General features: G+C 40.1%; 2 protein-coding genes across 5 annotated transcripts in view; both read left to right on the plus strand.

Moving 5' to 3' along the window:
- PPP6C (protein phosphatase 6 catalytic subunit) overlaps window positions 1–1,972 on the plus strand; it is a 28,816-nt gene extending 26,844 nt beyond the window's left edge. The window contains exon 7 of the mRNA XM_082467830.1: window positions 1,179–1,972. Within this exon, the coding sequence (XP_082323956.1) occupies window positions 1,179–1,427 (249 nt within the window). The 3' untranslated portion in view covers window positions 1,428–1,972. The remainder of the gene's footprint in view (window positions 1–1,178) is intronic.
- A 2,028-nt stretch (window positions 1,973–4,000) lies between these two features.
- The window catches only part of SCAI (suppressor of cancer cell invasion), a 142,828-nt gene continuing 132,767 nt past the window's right edge, over window positions 4,001–14,061 (plus strand). For 3 of the 4 annotated variants that reach the window (XR_014265367.1, XM_082467759.1, XM_082467760.1), the window contains exons 1-2: window positions 4,001–7,605; window positions 8,316–8,360. Coding sequence is in view for 2 of the 4 variants with exons in the window: in XM_082467759.1 (XP_082323885.1) it covers window positions 7,328–7,605; window positions 8,316–8,360 (323 nt within the window). In the remaining 2 variants the exon portion in view is untranslated. Of the gene's footprint in view, window positions 7,606–8,315; window positions 8,361–11,561; window positions 11,615–14,061 lie in introns of all 4 variants that reach the window. The other variant, XM_082467761.1, reaches the window with a different exon arrangement.

Consider the following 14,061-nt stretch of genomic DNA (forward strand, 5'->3'; position numbering starts at 1 on the left):
TTCTAGTCTAGTTTACTCAAACTGTGGTGGCTATGGATATCAGATTTCTTGTCTAGTTTATCGTGTATGTCTTTCCTTAATGGTTAAATGAGATCACGTAATAAAAGCACCTCCTTTAGCATCCATTGGTACTATGCGTAAAATAAATGTTCCTTTTCTTTCAAACATTGCAATTAAGTAATGAGATAACAAGGGCAAGATAGGCAACTTTTTAATGTATATATTTCTTTGTATATATATTTTTAATTCAGATATAACTGACATATAACATTGTATTAGTTTTATGTATACAACATAATGATTTGACATATGTATTTATTGTGAATAAGCAATATTTTTGAGGTTAACTACTTTCAGTTAAAAATATATATACACACACACTTACACATACACACACACTGCAGGGTGAAGTAATCCAGCATAATGAAGTCAGAAAGCTAGATTTATCCTGTCTGAGCCTCTGGTTCCTGAAGTTTCAAGAGAAGGATAATAAATCTCTTTCAGAATTTTGTAAGAACCATACTAAAGCCTCAGTAAATGATAGATATTGATAGTAATATATTTATTATTAAACCATAAAAACTTTGTTTCATATCTGATAGCACTTACAGAATGCTTTTCTTTTTTTTTTTTTTTTTATAAATTTATTTATTTATTTATTTATTTATTTATTTGGCTGTGTTGGGTCTTCGTTTCTGTGCGAGGGCTTTCTCCAGCTGTGGCGAGGGGGGGCCGCTCTTCATTGCGGTGCGCGGGCCTCTCACTGTCGCGGCCTCTCCCGTTGCAGAGCACAGGCTCCAGACGCGCAGGCTCAGTAGTTGTGGCTCACGGGCTTAGTTGCTCCGTGGCATGTGGGATCTTCCCAGACCAGGGCTCGAACCCGTGTCCCCTGCATTGGCAGGCAGATTCTTAACCACTGCGCCACCAGGGAAGCCCCAGAATGCTTTTCTTTCAGAAACTTCTAACTAATTATGTTACTATGATTTCTATAACTGAGGCCAAAGGGACTCTATAACTTATGGAAATTAGTGGGGATAACTGTAGAATGGATTCTATAATCATGAGAGCTTTAGTAATTACAGGATTTATACTTTATTTAAATGCTTATTTTCTTATATATGTAGGTTGATTTTTTTTTAAATGTGCTGGATACTTAACAAAACCTTTCTAAATTGCAGTTTGTTCATATCAACAACTTAAAACTCATCTGCAGAGCACACCAACTAGTGCATGAAGGCTATAAATTTATGTTTGATGAGAAGCTGGTAACAGTATGGTCTGCTCCTAATTACTGTTATCGTTGTGGAAATATTGCTTCGATCATGGTCTTCAAAGATGTAAATACAAGAGAACCAAAGTTATTCCGGGCAGTTCCAGATTCAGAACGTGTTATTCCTCCCAGGACAACGACGCCGTATTTCCTTTGAGGCCTTCGCCCATCCTGCTGACCCATTTTTCTGTCCTCTTACCCCAACTTTCGTGTATTACCCTCTACAATATACTTTTTATTGAGCACTTTGCTGCTGAAATGCTGCCTCTTGCCTTTTTTTTTAATTTTAAATTATCGAAATTTATTGTTTGTTATGGTGTCTATAGCAATGTTTTTCTATCAGTTTTCTCCCCCGTCCTACCCCCGCCTTGGACTCATTTGAGAAGACTTGAGAAATGTCTTAATACTCAAACTGCTGCATGTAGCTCTTGCTTATTTACTGGTCTAGGGGAAACAGGATGTTTCCTTTTTTAAAAAAGCCAATTGACAGAACAGACACTGAAATACTCCTCCTTTTGTATTATTCAGTCCTTTGTTTTAGTTCGGTAAGTTTTAAGAAATTTCAGCAGCAAAGTTGTTATTCAGTGGGCACGATGGACTGCAAATGCCTCGAGTTATGTATACCTGTCCCAGCTGTAAACTTCATTGTCCTTTGTTGGATGATATTTTAAATGGATATAAAATAAATTGGTCTAAAGGGCTGCCCTCCTTGTTGTGTTTTTAAATTCTAGTTTAAAAACTGCTACAGCTTATGACTTTGTACATTAAGATAATTGTATTGATCTTTTTTCAGATTCCTTGTATTTTTTAATAAAGTAATCTTAAATAAAACCCAGATAGGTTAAAGTGTTAGAAATTTTAAACAATGTACATTGTTAGCTTAAAGTTATTCTTTTTTTCTTTTTTCCTAATCAGAGTTCTTGACCCTTTGGTTATTAAGTTTAAAACTTCAACTGAAATTCCATACTATATATTTAAAAAAAAAAATCACTAAACTGTGCCTAAAGAAATAACTGCCATATTAATGTTTTGGTTTATATCCTCTCTAGTAATAGAAGAACATTTAATACTTGTAATGCTGATGTGTTCACTTGATACCAGTTGAGTAGAATGTGATCAATCCAGTTTACAATGTATCATGAGTATCATTAAGTAAAATATATGTACTTTTCAATAGGAATCATTCTTACTGTAACACTTGACCTTAACTTTTAGAAAGTGTTCATTTTTTAACTGCAACTGGAAAGGTTGAAAAGTCAGGACTCTTGTACTTGTGAACTGTAATCTGAAGCAGATTTTTAAAAGTGTGGAAAAAACCAGATTGTCCTTTTTTGTAAAGGTCTGTGATACTATGTTTCGGCTTTGTGTAAGTAATTTGAATATCCAAAGGGTTGTGATGATCAATTCTTGATATGCAACTGTCCACTTAATAAGGACAAGTGTTCCAGTGTCTCTTATGACTATGGTCATAAATGATGCTGGAATTAACCATATTATGAAATAGTTGGTATCCCTTTACTACTATAATTAATTTTTGTCATTCCAGGAAATCTTTGTGAAGCCAGCCAATTAATAAAGCACTTTAGCATCTGTTCAGGTAGTTTTGAAAACCAACTGTCCCCCTTCAGGATGAGAACTTCCAGGTTACCTAAAAATGCAATAAAAATCTTTATAGTCTAAGCTTCTTGGCACATAATTTTTCATCAGGGCTTTTCTTTTATTAAGCGAGCACAATACTGTTTTGATTTTTTCCCCCAACCACACAGCTCCTTGTGTAGTTTTTAATTGTATAGCTGTAAGAAAGAAGTGGCTAAGACGTTTGCTGCACACACTTGAACTGTTGGGTCAGTAGCTTTGTTTTACTGCCCTGACCCCAGTGTAATTCAGGGGGAAAGGTATTTTTATCTTACAGGGATATGTAGCTATGTATTTTACTAATTGTGAAACACTGGAAATTAATGATGCAGACAACTTGGTGTGGTCTTTGAACAGCTTTCTGCAGTATTTTTTTTCTGTTACCATAAATTGTATTTAAGTGCTTTCTCTCTTCTGCTTTTAAGTTGTACCAATAAAATTGGTAACCCTCAGCCCTTCCTTCCCATTTGACACTCCTTAGCTTAGATTGATGTAGTTGTTTTAGTTACCTGTGTAATGTGACTTTTATTTTTAAGTCATGGTGTACTGCATTTGTTTGTCACTTAGTTGGGCATGTGCCAATAATATTCTGTCCATTCCTTAACTGCCATCTCTGTTTTGCCTGATCTTTTTCTCTTCAACTGAATAATGGCTTTTTGCATGAAAAAAAAGTTTTTACTGTTAGACATGTAAAGGGAAGAGAGAGTGAATGTATTGGACTCTGTAAGCCTAAAAGGAATATTTGGATCCCTCTGATAAATAAGGGCTATGTACTATATAGAGTAATCATGTGGTGGAAAATACTTGCAAGTCATAGATTTGTAGGCAGGAGGCTCTGTTATTCCCTGTATCTAGGCTGAATGTAAAATCCCTTATGTTGTATTAATGGGGGTAATAACCATTTTTATTTGCCTATGATATACTTGGTTTCTAATAAAATGTCCTAGGCTCTAGTGAGAACTGTCTACTTTTAATTGCCAATTACTCCCCTTTCCTCATTTTCCTGATATGCTCTTGGCCAGCTTTTCCTAGGTTAATGCTTTTTCCTGAAAAAAATCTCACCACTCTAAATGTGTTCATTTGGGTGTGACCCTAAAAAGCCTGGATCAAGAGCACATCTTTAATATGCAACCTGCATCAGCTCCTACTCTGTCCGGATGCCTAGAACTGTTGGAAGATTTTGATGTCTTAAACACTGTGTTTCACTTTTGAAATATTGTTCTTTGCATTAAGATTTGTGTGTTTTTGCTTTGTAAGCCCAGCACCAGGTTTTGGAAAATGCCTGTACTGTGAAAACAAATCCGAACTCTTTCTGAGCCTCTTTCATTGTCAGAAACAGAATTGCTTTCCATCAGCCTCCAAAAAATTTGTGTATCTGGAGTCGAAGAGATTTAACAGCAAGAGTCCAGATTTTTAAATGTACTTGTTTTCTAAATGCTAATGTTTGTAAAGCACCTTCAGTTCTTTGGATGAAAGGTGCTATATTCTCTCAGTGTAAATTAATAAAAAGATTATAGGAAGTTTGTCAAAAAATTTTATCTAATGCAGTCTGTCCCGACAAGAAGTTAGCATTTTATATAACACAATTTAAAAATTAAAAAATGCTTATTCCTTCACTTAGTTTCTTGACTAGTAAACAGAAGTGAAACTTTTCTTGTTCTGCATTTGACTCTTCAGTGTTCCAGTTCTTTAAAGACAATATTCATTGTTACGTCCTGGATCCGGTGCCCAGAACCCAGCTTCGTGAGATCATCACAACTCTTTCAATTGTGTATTTAAACTGTGCAGTCATGCTGATGAAATATACAGTAGTAAAACACCAAAAAGAAGCATTTGGAAAGTCCTCTCGCATGAAACCCAACACAGTAGATGCTTGGAGAAGGACCTTATTCCCCTCTTACTAGTTTTCTATTTCCTTGTTAATCACTTGGTGAATATGTGCCTTTCTTACCCTCATGATGGTAAGCTTATGCTGGCTTGGATCATTCAAATGTTTTCTTAATTCAAAAATGCATGAAATTTATGAATTTTGTGTGTGTGTGTGTCAACAAAAATAATTATTATGTAAGTATATTCCACTCAGTCCCTGGGCAGCCACTGTTCTCAGCACTTTGCTTTTTTATATAAATGGGAATGGGTTATAAAAGACTGTGTGGAGGCAATGGAATAGTGGAAAGAATATAGGCTTTGGGATCAATCTAGGTAAGAACCCCAGCTCTGCCAGGCAGTAATAGCAGCTAACCTGTATTGAGCACATAGCTAAATGCTGTACATGCCCTATTTTGTGTCACCCCTACTATGGCTCAATGACTGTATTACCTTTTTTTTTTTTCTTCAGACAAGAAAACACACTTAGAGATGATAGGTAACTTGCCCAAGGCTGCACAAGAGAGCTGGAATGTGAACCCATTTAGGGCATCCTAGAGTAGTACATATTAAGCAGTATTGGTTATTGTAGCTTTGTGACCCTGAGCAAGTTGGGTTTTCTGAATCTTAAAATTCCGTGTCTAAAGTAAGAATGCCATACAGGGTTGATCTCAGGATTAAAAATAGCACATAAAAAATACCCAGTCCCTGGCCCAAAGCTGCCATTTATTGAGGGCCCACGTACATATCATTTGCCCAAATTCAGTGTAGTTGGGAAGTAAGAATAACCCAAGGCAATATATAATTGCTGATGTACTGTAGTTTATGTAAGTACAACAAATTTGGAGAAGGAAATGTTTGAGTTAAGCTGGAGTAATTGGGGAAGGCTTAAAAGAGGAAGTGTGAATTAAATGTATACTAGAATGATGGGCCATGTATTTCATATAGTAAAAGCACAGAAGCAGGGATTACTAGAACTTGGACATGATATGAAGGTAAACTTGAGGGTACTCCTTGGGAAGGCATAAGAAATGAATAGCTGCAGTTCTGTTGACAATACCATGTATCAGAGAGGCGTTGGCCAATTGTGAAAGACCTTGAAAACCAAGCAGATGATTTTAATTCATATTTTAAGAAACATAATGAGTGACATTCAAGATTAGTCTCCTAGTAAGTTGATCCTCCCCACCAGGACTCCTCCTACCACATCTCCCCTAGTCTTCTCTGACAAATGATTCTGAGGTTCTCTCTCTTTTCTGGCTTGGTGATTATAAGGGTGGATATTGTTTGTTGGTATTGAGGGGATTTATGGTTCTGTTATCTTGGGATTATGTAAAATATTAATTTGGGGAGCCAACAGATGTTCAACTTTTTTTTTTTCCTTGTCAATGCCATTTTAAAGGTCCCATTACAGTTTACCATCATCATCATTTTATAGAAGGAAAGATGTAAAAAGAGCCATCTCAGAATAAAGGACAGCCCTTTACACCAAATAAATTCGGCTTTATGAAAAACTATAGTCTCGTCTTTACCATTTGTGAAGATCAGTAAGAGATTTGTCCCCAAACTTGTGTGTATAACTCTAAGCTGTCATATTATTGATGCATAAAAGCGTATTCTGATAAAACAGAAGTAGCTTAAGAGAAAGTTTTATGCCTCCTCCCAGCTCCAAATAGATGCCGAGGATCTACCAAATGAAAACTACACAGGATTGCAGAAAGACTGAAGGGGATTCCACCTTAGAGGAAGAATTTTGTTAATATGTTAATGAGTTGTCTTATTTTCAAGGATGGCCTTGTTAAAGTAGAAGAGAAAAGGCAACTGATTTATAATGCTTATGTGCTGGTAGTCTTGCATGCTTAGGTCTGTCAACAACACTAAAAATGCAAGGAAATTTATTTTAAAATTGATTAGCTGGAGTAGAAGTCACAAGCACCTGCAGTATCACAGGACGGTTAGCAACACATTCAGGGGTCAGTTCCATTTAGGCATTTGAGAACCGAGCACATTGCTTTTGGTTACGGCATCAATTCTGTTTGCAGGGTTGATTTTCCTTTCTTGGTAATTCATTTTTAAAATCTCTTGCTTTCTTGGAAGCCTGCACCCAAGCTTGTGATCTCTTCTGCAGAGGATTGAGCATCTAAACCACACTTTATATTGATAGATTGTTACAGTTTTCTTGCCGGATCCTCTGTGAAGTGTTAATCTGTGAGCTCTAACCATTTCAGCATGATGTAGTCAGGGACCGGATATGAGGTGGTTCAAAATGAAGCTCATTTTGGAGACTTACCTCACTGTCGCACCTGCCAGAGGAGTTTGGGCAATTGCAGCGCTTAGCTGTTGCTCCTGTCGTGGTGCAGTGTTGAGGGGCGCCAGCAGGTGTGTGGGATGCAGGACTCAGAGCCAGAAGAACATGCCCGCCGCAGGTGTCTGGCACCGGAGATGCAGTTTTTACTTTCGACCGCACGGTGGCGCATAGATCTCCCCGGCAGTGTTAGCAGTCTCTAAGGCACCTCCGCCGCCACCTGCAGTCTCAACCAAACTCTAGGTGGCGGGATGCGACGGCCCGAGCGTCCAATCGGCCGCCAGGCTTTCGGCCACACTACGGCTCTAGCCAATGGGAGCCCAGGAGAGGCGCGGAGGAGGCGGGCCCTGCAGCAAGCCTGGCAGAGGCGCGAGGCCCTCCGCCCGCCTCTCCGCCTACTCCAGCCTCCGCCGCCTCAGCTTCCCGAGCGAGCCCTGCGGCCGCCGGAGCAGCTCCCGCGGCGGAGCAGGAGCCGGATGGTCAGAGGAGCCCGGCAGCCCCAGCAGCCGCGGAGTCGCCTGGGCCCCAGGTGGGGCGGGGGCTGAATGGAGGTCGGGGTTGGGAATGGGGCGCGGGAGCGGGCCCAGGGCAGCAGCTTGGGGCCGTGAAGGATTCGGGGCGCCGAGGCTGGAGGGGCGGTCGGGCTGCGGGGAATTCGGGGGGCGCCAAGGGGCGGCGGAGCGGGCTGGGCGGCGGTCGCATCCTCCAGACCGGATGAGAGGGGCGTGTGAGGGAAGGGGCGCCAAGCGGTGAGACTGGGGGCGCTGGGCCGGGAGGGGCAGGGCGCGCGCGCCCGGTGGAGGGGCCGTGGAATGCGGGGGGCGCGGGGCCTGGAGGGGCGGGGCTCGGAGGGGCAGTGCCCGGGTCGGGAGGGGGTGGGCACTGGAAAGGGGAAGCCGGAGGGGCTTACGGGGGTGTTGAAGCAGACAATGAGTAGGTGGCGTTGGGTGGTTTTGGGGAGCTGGGCTGTGACGAATAGGAGCTGAGGATGGAGTGAGAGACCAGGAGGCAGAGCAGGGTTTGGGCTAAGCAGACATTAGGGGAACGGTGAGTCCCAGGATCGCTTGGTCTTGGTATTTAGGGGAAACAGAACATAAGGCATTTGTAAGGTCAGGTATGGGCTTAGACAGCCTGTAGTTCTAGAGGGTGGTGCGTTGAGTTCTTGACTGGCACACTAGGGCCCGCAGATGTGATCTTGTATGTTACTTTTAGTTACCATCTTATTTGTTTGGTCTGCAGACTGACTGGCACAGTGGAGAAACCACCTCGAAAACGGAAAAGCAGGTAAGGCAAAATGCCTTCCCAGTTTTGCTTCGTGTTTTTTTCCATTTGCTTGGCTGCACCTATACTATACTGCATAATTATACACTGTCAGTAGATGAAGTTTTTTACTTAGCTCCTTTGTTAATGAATATAACTATTTGCAAGCTCTGTCTTCTAGGACTTCAAAGTACTGCCTGTACTTTTTTTTTTTTTTTTTTGGTATCTAAGATTATGTGGGAAAGAGATGTGGATAATTGAGAAAGCCTAGTTTTTTATGTTAGCCGTGATTTCAACTTCTTCTCCAGCTCTGTTTAAAAAGCTAATGTTTATTGAACATCTACTGTGTGTCAGGTACCATGTGCAAGTGCTTATTTGTATTATCTTCTGTAATCCTTGAAACACCCCAAGGAAGTGTGTACAGTTATCCCTGTTTTAACACGAGAGAGAACTGAGGCACAAGAGAGGCTGAGCATTTATGTAAGATCACACATCTCATAAATGATAGAACCAGGATTTGAATCCCAGCAGTCTGACTCCAGAGCTGAAACTCTTAACCATTATATTATAATGCCTCTAATAAATATACAATTGAAAATAGGTTTTCTTTTTTTTTTTTAATTAATTAATTTATTTATTTTTGGCTATGTTGGGTCTTCGTTGCTGTGCTCAGACTTTCTCTCATTGTGGCGAGCGGGGGCCGCTCTTCGTTGCGGTGCGTGGGCTTCTCATTGCGGTGGCTTCTCTTGTTGCGGAGCACGGGCTCTAGGCGTACGGGCTTCAGTAGTTGTGGCACGCGGGCTCAGTAGTTGTGGCTTGCAGGCTCTAGAGTGCAGGCTCAGTAGTTGTGGCGCACGGTCTTTGTTGCTCCGCGGCATGTGGGATCTTCCTGGACCAGGGCTGCAACCCGTGTCCCCTGCATTGGCAGGCGGATTCTTAACCACTGCGCCACCAGGGAAGTCCTGAAAATAGGTTTTCTTACTGCTTTTTCTGTTTGCATTGTATGTAGAGTCTAATAAGCAGTTGAACCATAGAAAGAAACAAAGGACTTAGGTAGTCTGCAGCAAGTGCATTGTTCCTTGAGTAATGAAGAGCATGCATCCATTCCACAAGCATTTCTGAGCACATTCCATGTGTCAGGTACTACATAGCAGTTCTGTGTAGTCATTCGAAGATTCCTTTTTCATGGATGTAGGCATTGGCCTAGAGAAAGTAAGTTATGGTAGTGAGGATGTGACCAGTAGGACCACTGTGATAGTTAATACTTGATAAGTTATCGATGTTAATACACAGTAAACCTTAACAGTAGGTAGATGTGAAATGCTGATCGTGGAAGGTGCCAACAGCCAAAGTTCCTTTGTCATTCTTTAGGCCTGTATGGGCCAATGTGGTAGCCATATATGGCTGTGGAACACTCAAAATGTGGCTCTCATGACTGAGGAACTGGATTTTTAATAAATATTGTTAATTGTAATTAATTTAAATTTGAAAACCAATATTTAATTACTGGAAAATGTTTATGTCTGGAACAACTTGGGTATGTGAATTTGCTTTTTCATCTGTAAATTATGAAATCTAAATACAGATCAAATTTTTCCAATGAAAATTTAATGTCCAAAGTGAGGCATATATCTAAGTATTAAAAAACACACCAAATTTCAGATTAGTACAAAAAGTGCATGGCAAATTTCTCATTACTAATTTTTATGTCAATTACTTCATAAAATAATATTTTAGATATATTGGATTAAATAAAAGTATTACTCAAATTATTTTCAGTTTTTTTTTTTGACTTTTTCTAACATAACTATTGGGAAAGTAAAAATTACATACATGGCTTGCATTATATTTTCTTTTCGATAGCCCTTGTTTAACTTTCATTACCCCACTGCCAGACTCTTGGAGTAGCCTCCTGACTGGGTTCCCTACCTTGAATCTGTAATTCATTCACATACTGTGCAAGTTGATTTTGTAATTCTCAAGCTTAAGATCCTTATGTGGTTCCCCTTGTTTATTGAACATAATTCAGACTTTTGAGCGTAATCATAAAAAGACACTGCCCTCTATTATGATAAACCATAATGGAAAAGAATATAAAAAAAAGAATGTATATGTATGTTTAACTGAGTCACTTTGCTGTATAGCAGAAATTAACACAAAATTGTAAATCAACTATACTTCAATTAAAAAAAAAAAAAAAAAGAGAGTGCCTTTATTTCACGTCTATCTATCTTTCCAGCCACAGTTGAGTACTGTGGCCATGTACTCAATAGCGGCCAAATTCTCAATAATGGATCTACTAAACTTCCAGTAATTAAATGACTTAACTTTCTGGTGAATGCTTCACAATGAACTAATTGCTGAATGTAACTCTATGTCCTGTTTGCTATTCCCAGAACTTATGTTTGGGTTTTTGCACGTGATTTCTCTTCCTCTCTGGAATACTTTCTCCCCGTTCCTTGGCAAGCTCCCCACCTTTAAGACTTCCCTGAAACATCACATCTTCCATGCAGACTTTCTACCCTCTCCTTCACCTTCCTCTTCTCTGCTTTGTTTGTTCCTATGATAGCCTGTAGATACACCTAGGTGTAATGGTTTGAGCTGAATTTGAAACTTAGCTCTGTCAGATACAAGTTGTGAGATCATATGCAAGTTAATAAACCTCTCTGAGCCCCGCTTCTTCATCTGTATAACGGAAATAATAATAGTTCAACCCTTATAGGGTTGTAAAATGCTTAGTATAGTGCCTGGCACGTAGAAAGTATACAGTAAATTTTAGGTTAAAAAGCACCTATTAAATACCTTTTATTTCCCACTTCTTTTCAAAATATATACAGTATGAAGGATTAAAAATAAAGATATTAAGGCAAAAAGCATGAGAGAATAGTAATAAAATTAAATCAGTGGCAAAGTTAGGATATAGACTAGAAGGTACTGCACAGTTACCAAAGGTAGGTTCCATATTTGGCTCTGAGTTTCCTAGAACAAAAGCTAAGAAGAAAATAAAGCTCAGCTTGCACGTTCATGGTGTCTGTAAAATCAAGCACATGTTTAAGAGAGGCACACTTTTTTTGACTTTTAGAGAAAAATTTCTCTCACTGGTTTTCATAATGGGGACACTGTGCTTTTGTGGGGGAAAAAAAACCCAATGACAAATACAGTAGGAAGTTTTTTGTTGTTGTTGTTGTTTTTTAAGATTGCTTCTTATAATGCTTCTCAATCCAGGTTTAGGTAATACCAGTGAACATCCTCCGAAGAGCCAGAGCAACTGGATTTAGGTATACTGCTCACCGATGGTTTGGCTTGGTTTAGAGATAAGGAGGAACGAGTAAGCTGCAGGGACTCTGCTTATCCTCAGCGCCTAGAATGGTGCCCGGCACTTAGAGAACGTTTGGTTGAATTATCGAATGAATAATTTGTTCCATGAATATTATTTCTGTAATCAAGTTTTGGTAAGCATCAGGCACCAATGAGGGCACACATTCCGCATGTCTGAGGTCAGATCCTGATTGAGTCAGCATTTTGACCTAAATGGACAGCCAGCATACATCTCTAAAGAGATCCTGTGGGCGAGACCAAGATTTTCTTTAGAAAGCAGGTCTGGGATTGCTCTAAAAATAGAAAAAATAATGGCCAGGTAAGCTCTAAAGGTGGATTATAGAGAGAAGATGTAATGGTTGTAGCCAGAAATTATTTATAGCTGTTTTTATGAGTTGTATACTGTGACCATAAAATTCTCAACGTCAAATGATACAACTTCCTGGTGAACACTGCATGGTGAATTAATTGCTGAATGTAGCCTTAGGTATCCCTTTGAGTTGGCCTGCTGTGTAGAGTTGTTGACTGTTACACCGTATATCCTATTCCATTTTAAGAAACAGTTGCCAAAAATGTGATTTTTATTTTAGGATCGTTGCTATTAAGTCATTCTTTTTGATAGACATTAGTTTAGTGGCTGAGTTATCTTTTGAGAACATTCCTAGTGGACCAAATTATAAGACAGTTTAAGAAAAACTAAGATAATTTGAATAAGCACTGCATGGCCCACGGTTACCAGTTCTTTGTGTCTTCCCTCCACCCCCCACCACTAAACATTTGTTTCCCTTCCTTGGTTCTTCTTTGAGCCCCTAGTACTGAGGGGATGCTCAGTAAAAACATCTGAACTAACAAGTGCATTGGTGGTAAGAGGGAGGTAGTGTGGGATGGGGCTTTGGTGGTCCAAAATAATGTGATGCTATTTAATGCCCCTGACAAACTGTACTAGACTGAGAGGAATTTTAAGATTAGGAAACTTGATCTCTATGTGGTTTTGGAAAATTCTGAAGGCTTAAATATGTTTGTTAATAAAGTTTGGGTAATTAGTTAGAGAATCCTTTCAGATCCTATTAGGAGCAAGACCCATTTGTTTGGGATCCATGTCCTAATAGGATTCATGTTGATTAAAGCTTTATTGTATGATTTGTGTGGGGTGTGTGTGTGTATGTCTGTAATTTGTTTGAATTACAGTTGAATTAAAAACAACCTTCAAACGCTTTCTAGTTCTGGGTACTAGGGATATAGACATGAATGAGATACGGCCCCTGCTGGGGAAAAGCTCGCAGGTTAGTGGGGAAGACAGACACAAAAATAAGGTGGTGTAATTGACTTTGTATGTATACGAAGAGTTTATAGTAACTCTTTGTACTGGTAGTGAGGGCAGTTTCTACAGACATTTCATCTAGGGTCTGAAGGTTTAGAAGGTGAATTTTGGCAGTCGTGTGACTGTTGAAATGGTAGAGAGTAGAGCCGGGATGTAGACTGACAAATGATGAAGTCTTAGGTGAGGTGAATTCAGGACCAGTGTCAGGTGTGGGAAGAAAGATGTTTTAAAATGCTTGGGCTATGGTGTCAGTTTAGAAATTACACAGTAGTTCTCAACAAGGGACGATTTTCCCTCCCAGGGGGCATTTGGCAATGTCTGGAGACATTTTTGGTTGTTGCAACTCGGGGCATCTATTGGGTTGAGTCCAGGAATGCTGCTGAACACCTACAGCATACAGGACAACCTCCTAACCGAAGAATTGTCCTGCTCAAATTGTCAGTGATGCTGAGGTTGAGAAATCCTGAGTTAGAGTTTGAATCCTAGCTCTTCCTAATACTAGCTTTGGGCTCTTGGACAAAGTATTTGCCAGATGCAGGTAGATAGTACCCACCTTGTAGAATTATTACTCTCCTCTAATAGCATATAAACTGCCTGAGTACAGAGATTTTTGTCTGTTTTCCTTGCTATTCTATTCCCAGCACTTAGAACATTGCCTCACATATAATAGGTACTCAGTAGCTCTTTGCTGGATGATTCAATGAATGGCTAATTTTTTTTTAATGCATTTATTTATTTTATTTTATTTATTTATTTTTGGCTGCGTTGGGTCTTCGTTGCTGCGCATGGGCTTTCTCTAGTTGCGGTCAGCGGGGGCTACTCTTTGTTGCGTTGCACGGGCTTCTCACTGCAGTGGCTTCTCTTTGTTGCAGAGCATGGGCTCTAGGTGCACGGGCTTCAGTAGTTGTGGCACGCGGGCTTCAATAGTTGTGGCTTGTGGGCTCTAGAGCGCAGGCTCAGTAGTTGTGGCGCACCGGCTTAGTTGCTCTGCGGCCTGTGGGCTCTTCTGGGCCCAGGGATCGAACCCGAGTCCCCTGCCTTGGCAGGTGGATTCTTAACCACTGCGACACCAGGGAAGTCCCTGAA

Source organism: Balaenoptera physalus, assembly GCF_965194825.1.
Source record: "Balaenoptera physalus genome assembly, chromosome: 7".
Classification (NCBI taxonomy): Eukaryota; Metazoa; Chordata; class Mammalia; order Artiodactyla; family Balaenopteridae; genus Balaenoptera; species Balaenoptera physalus.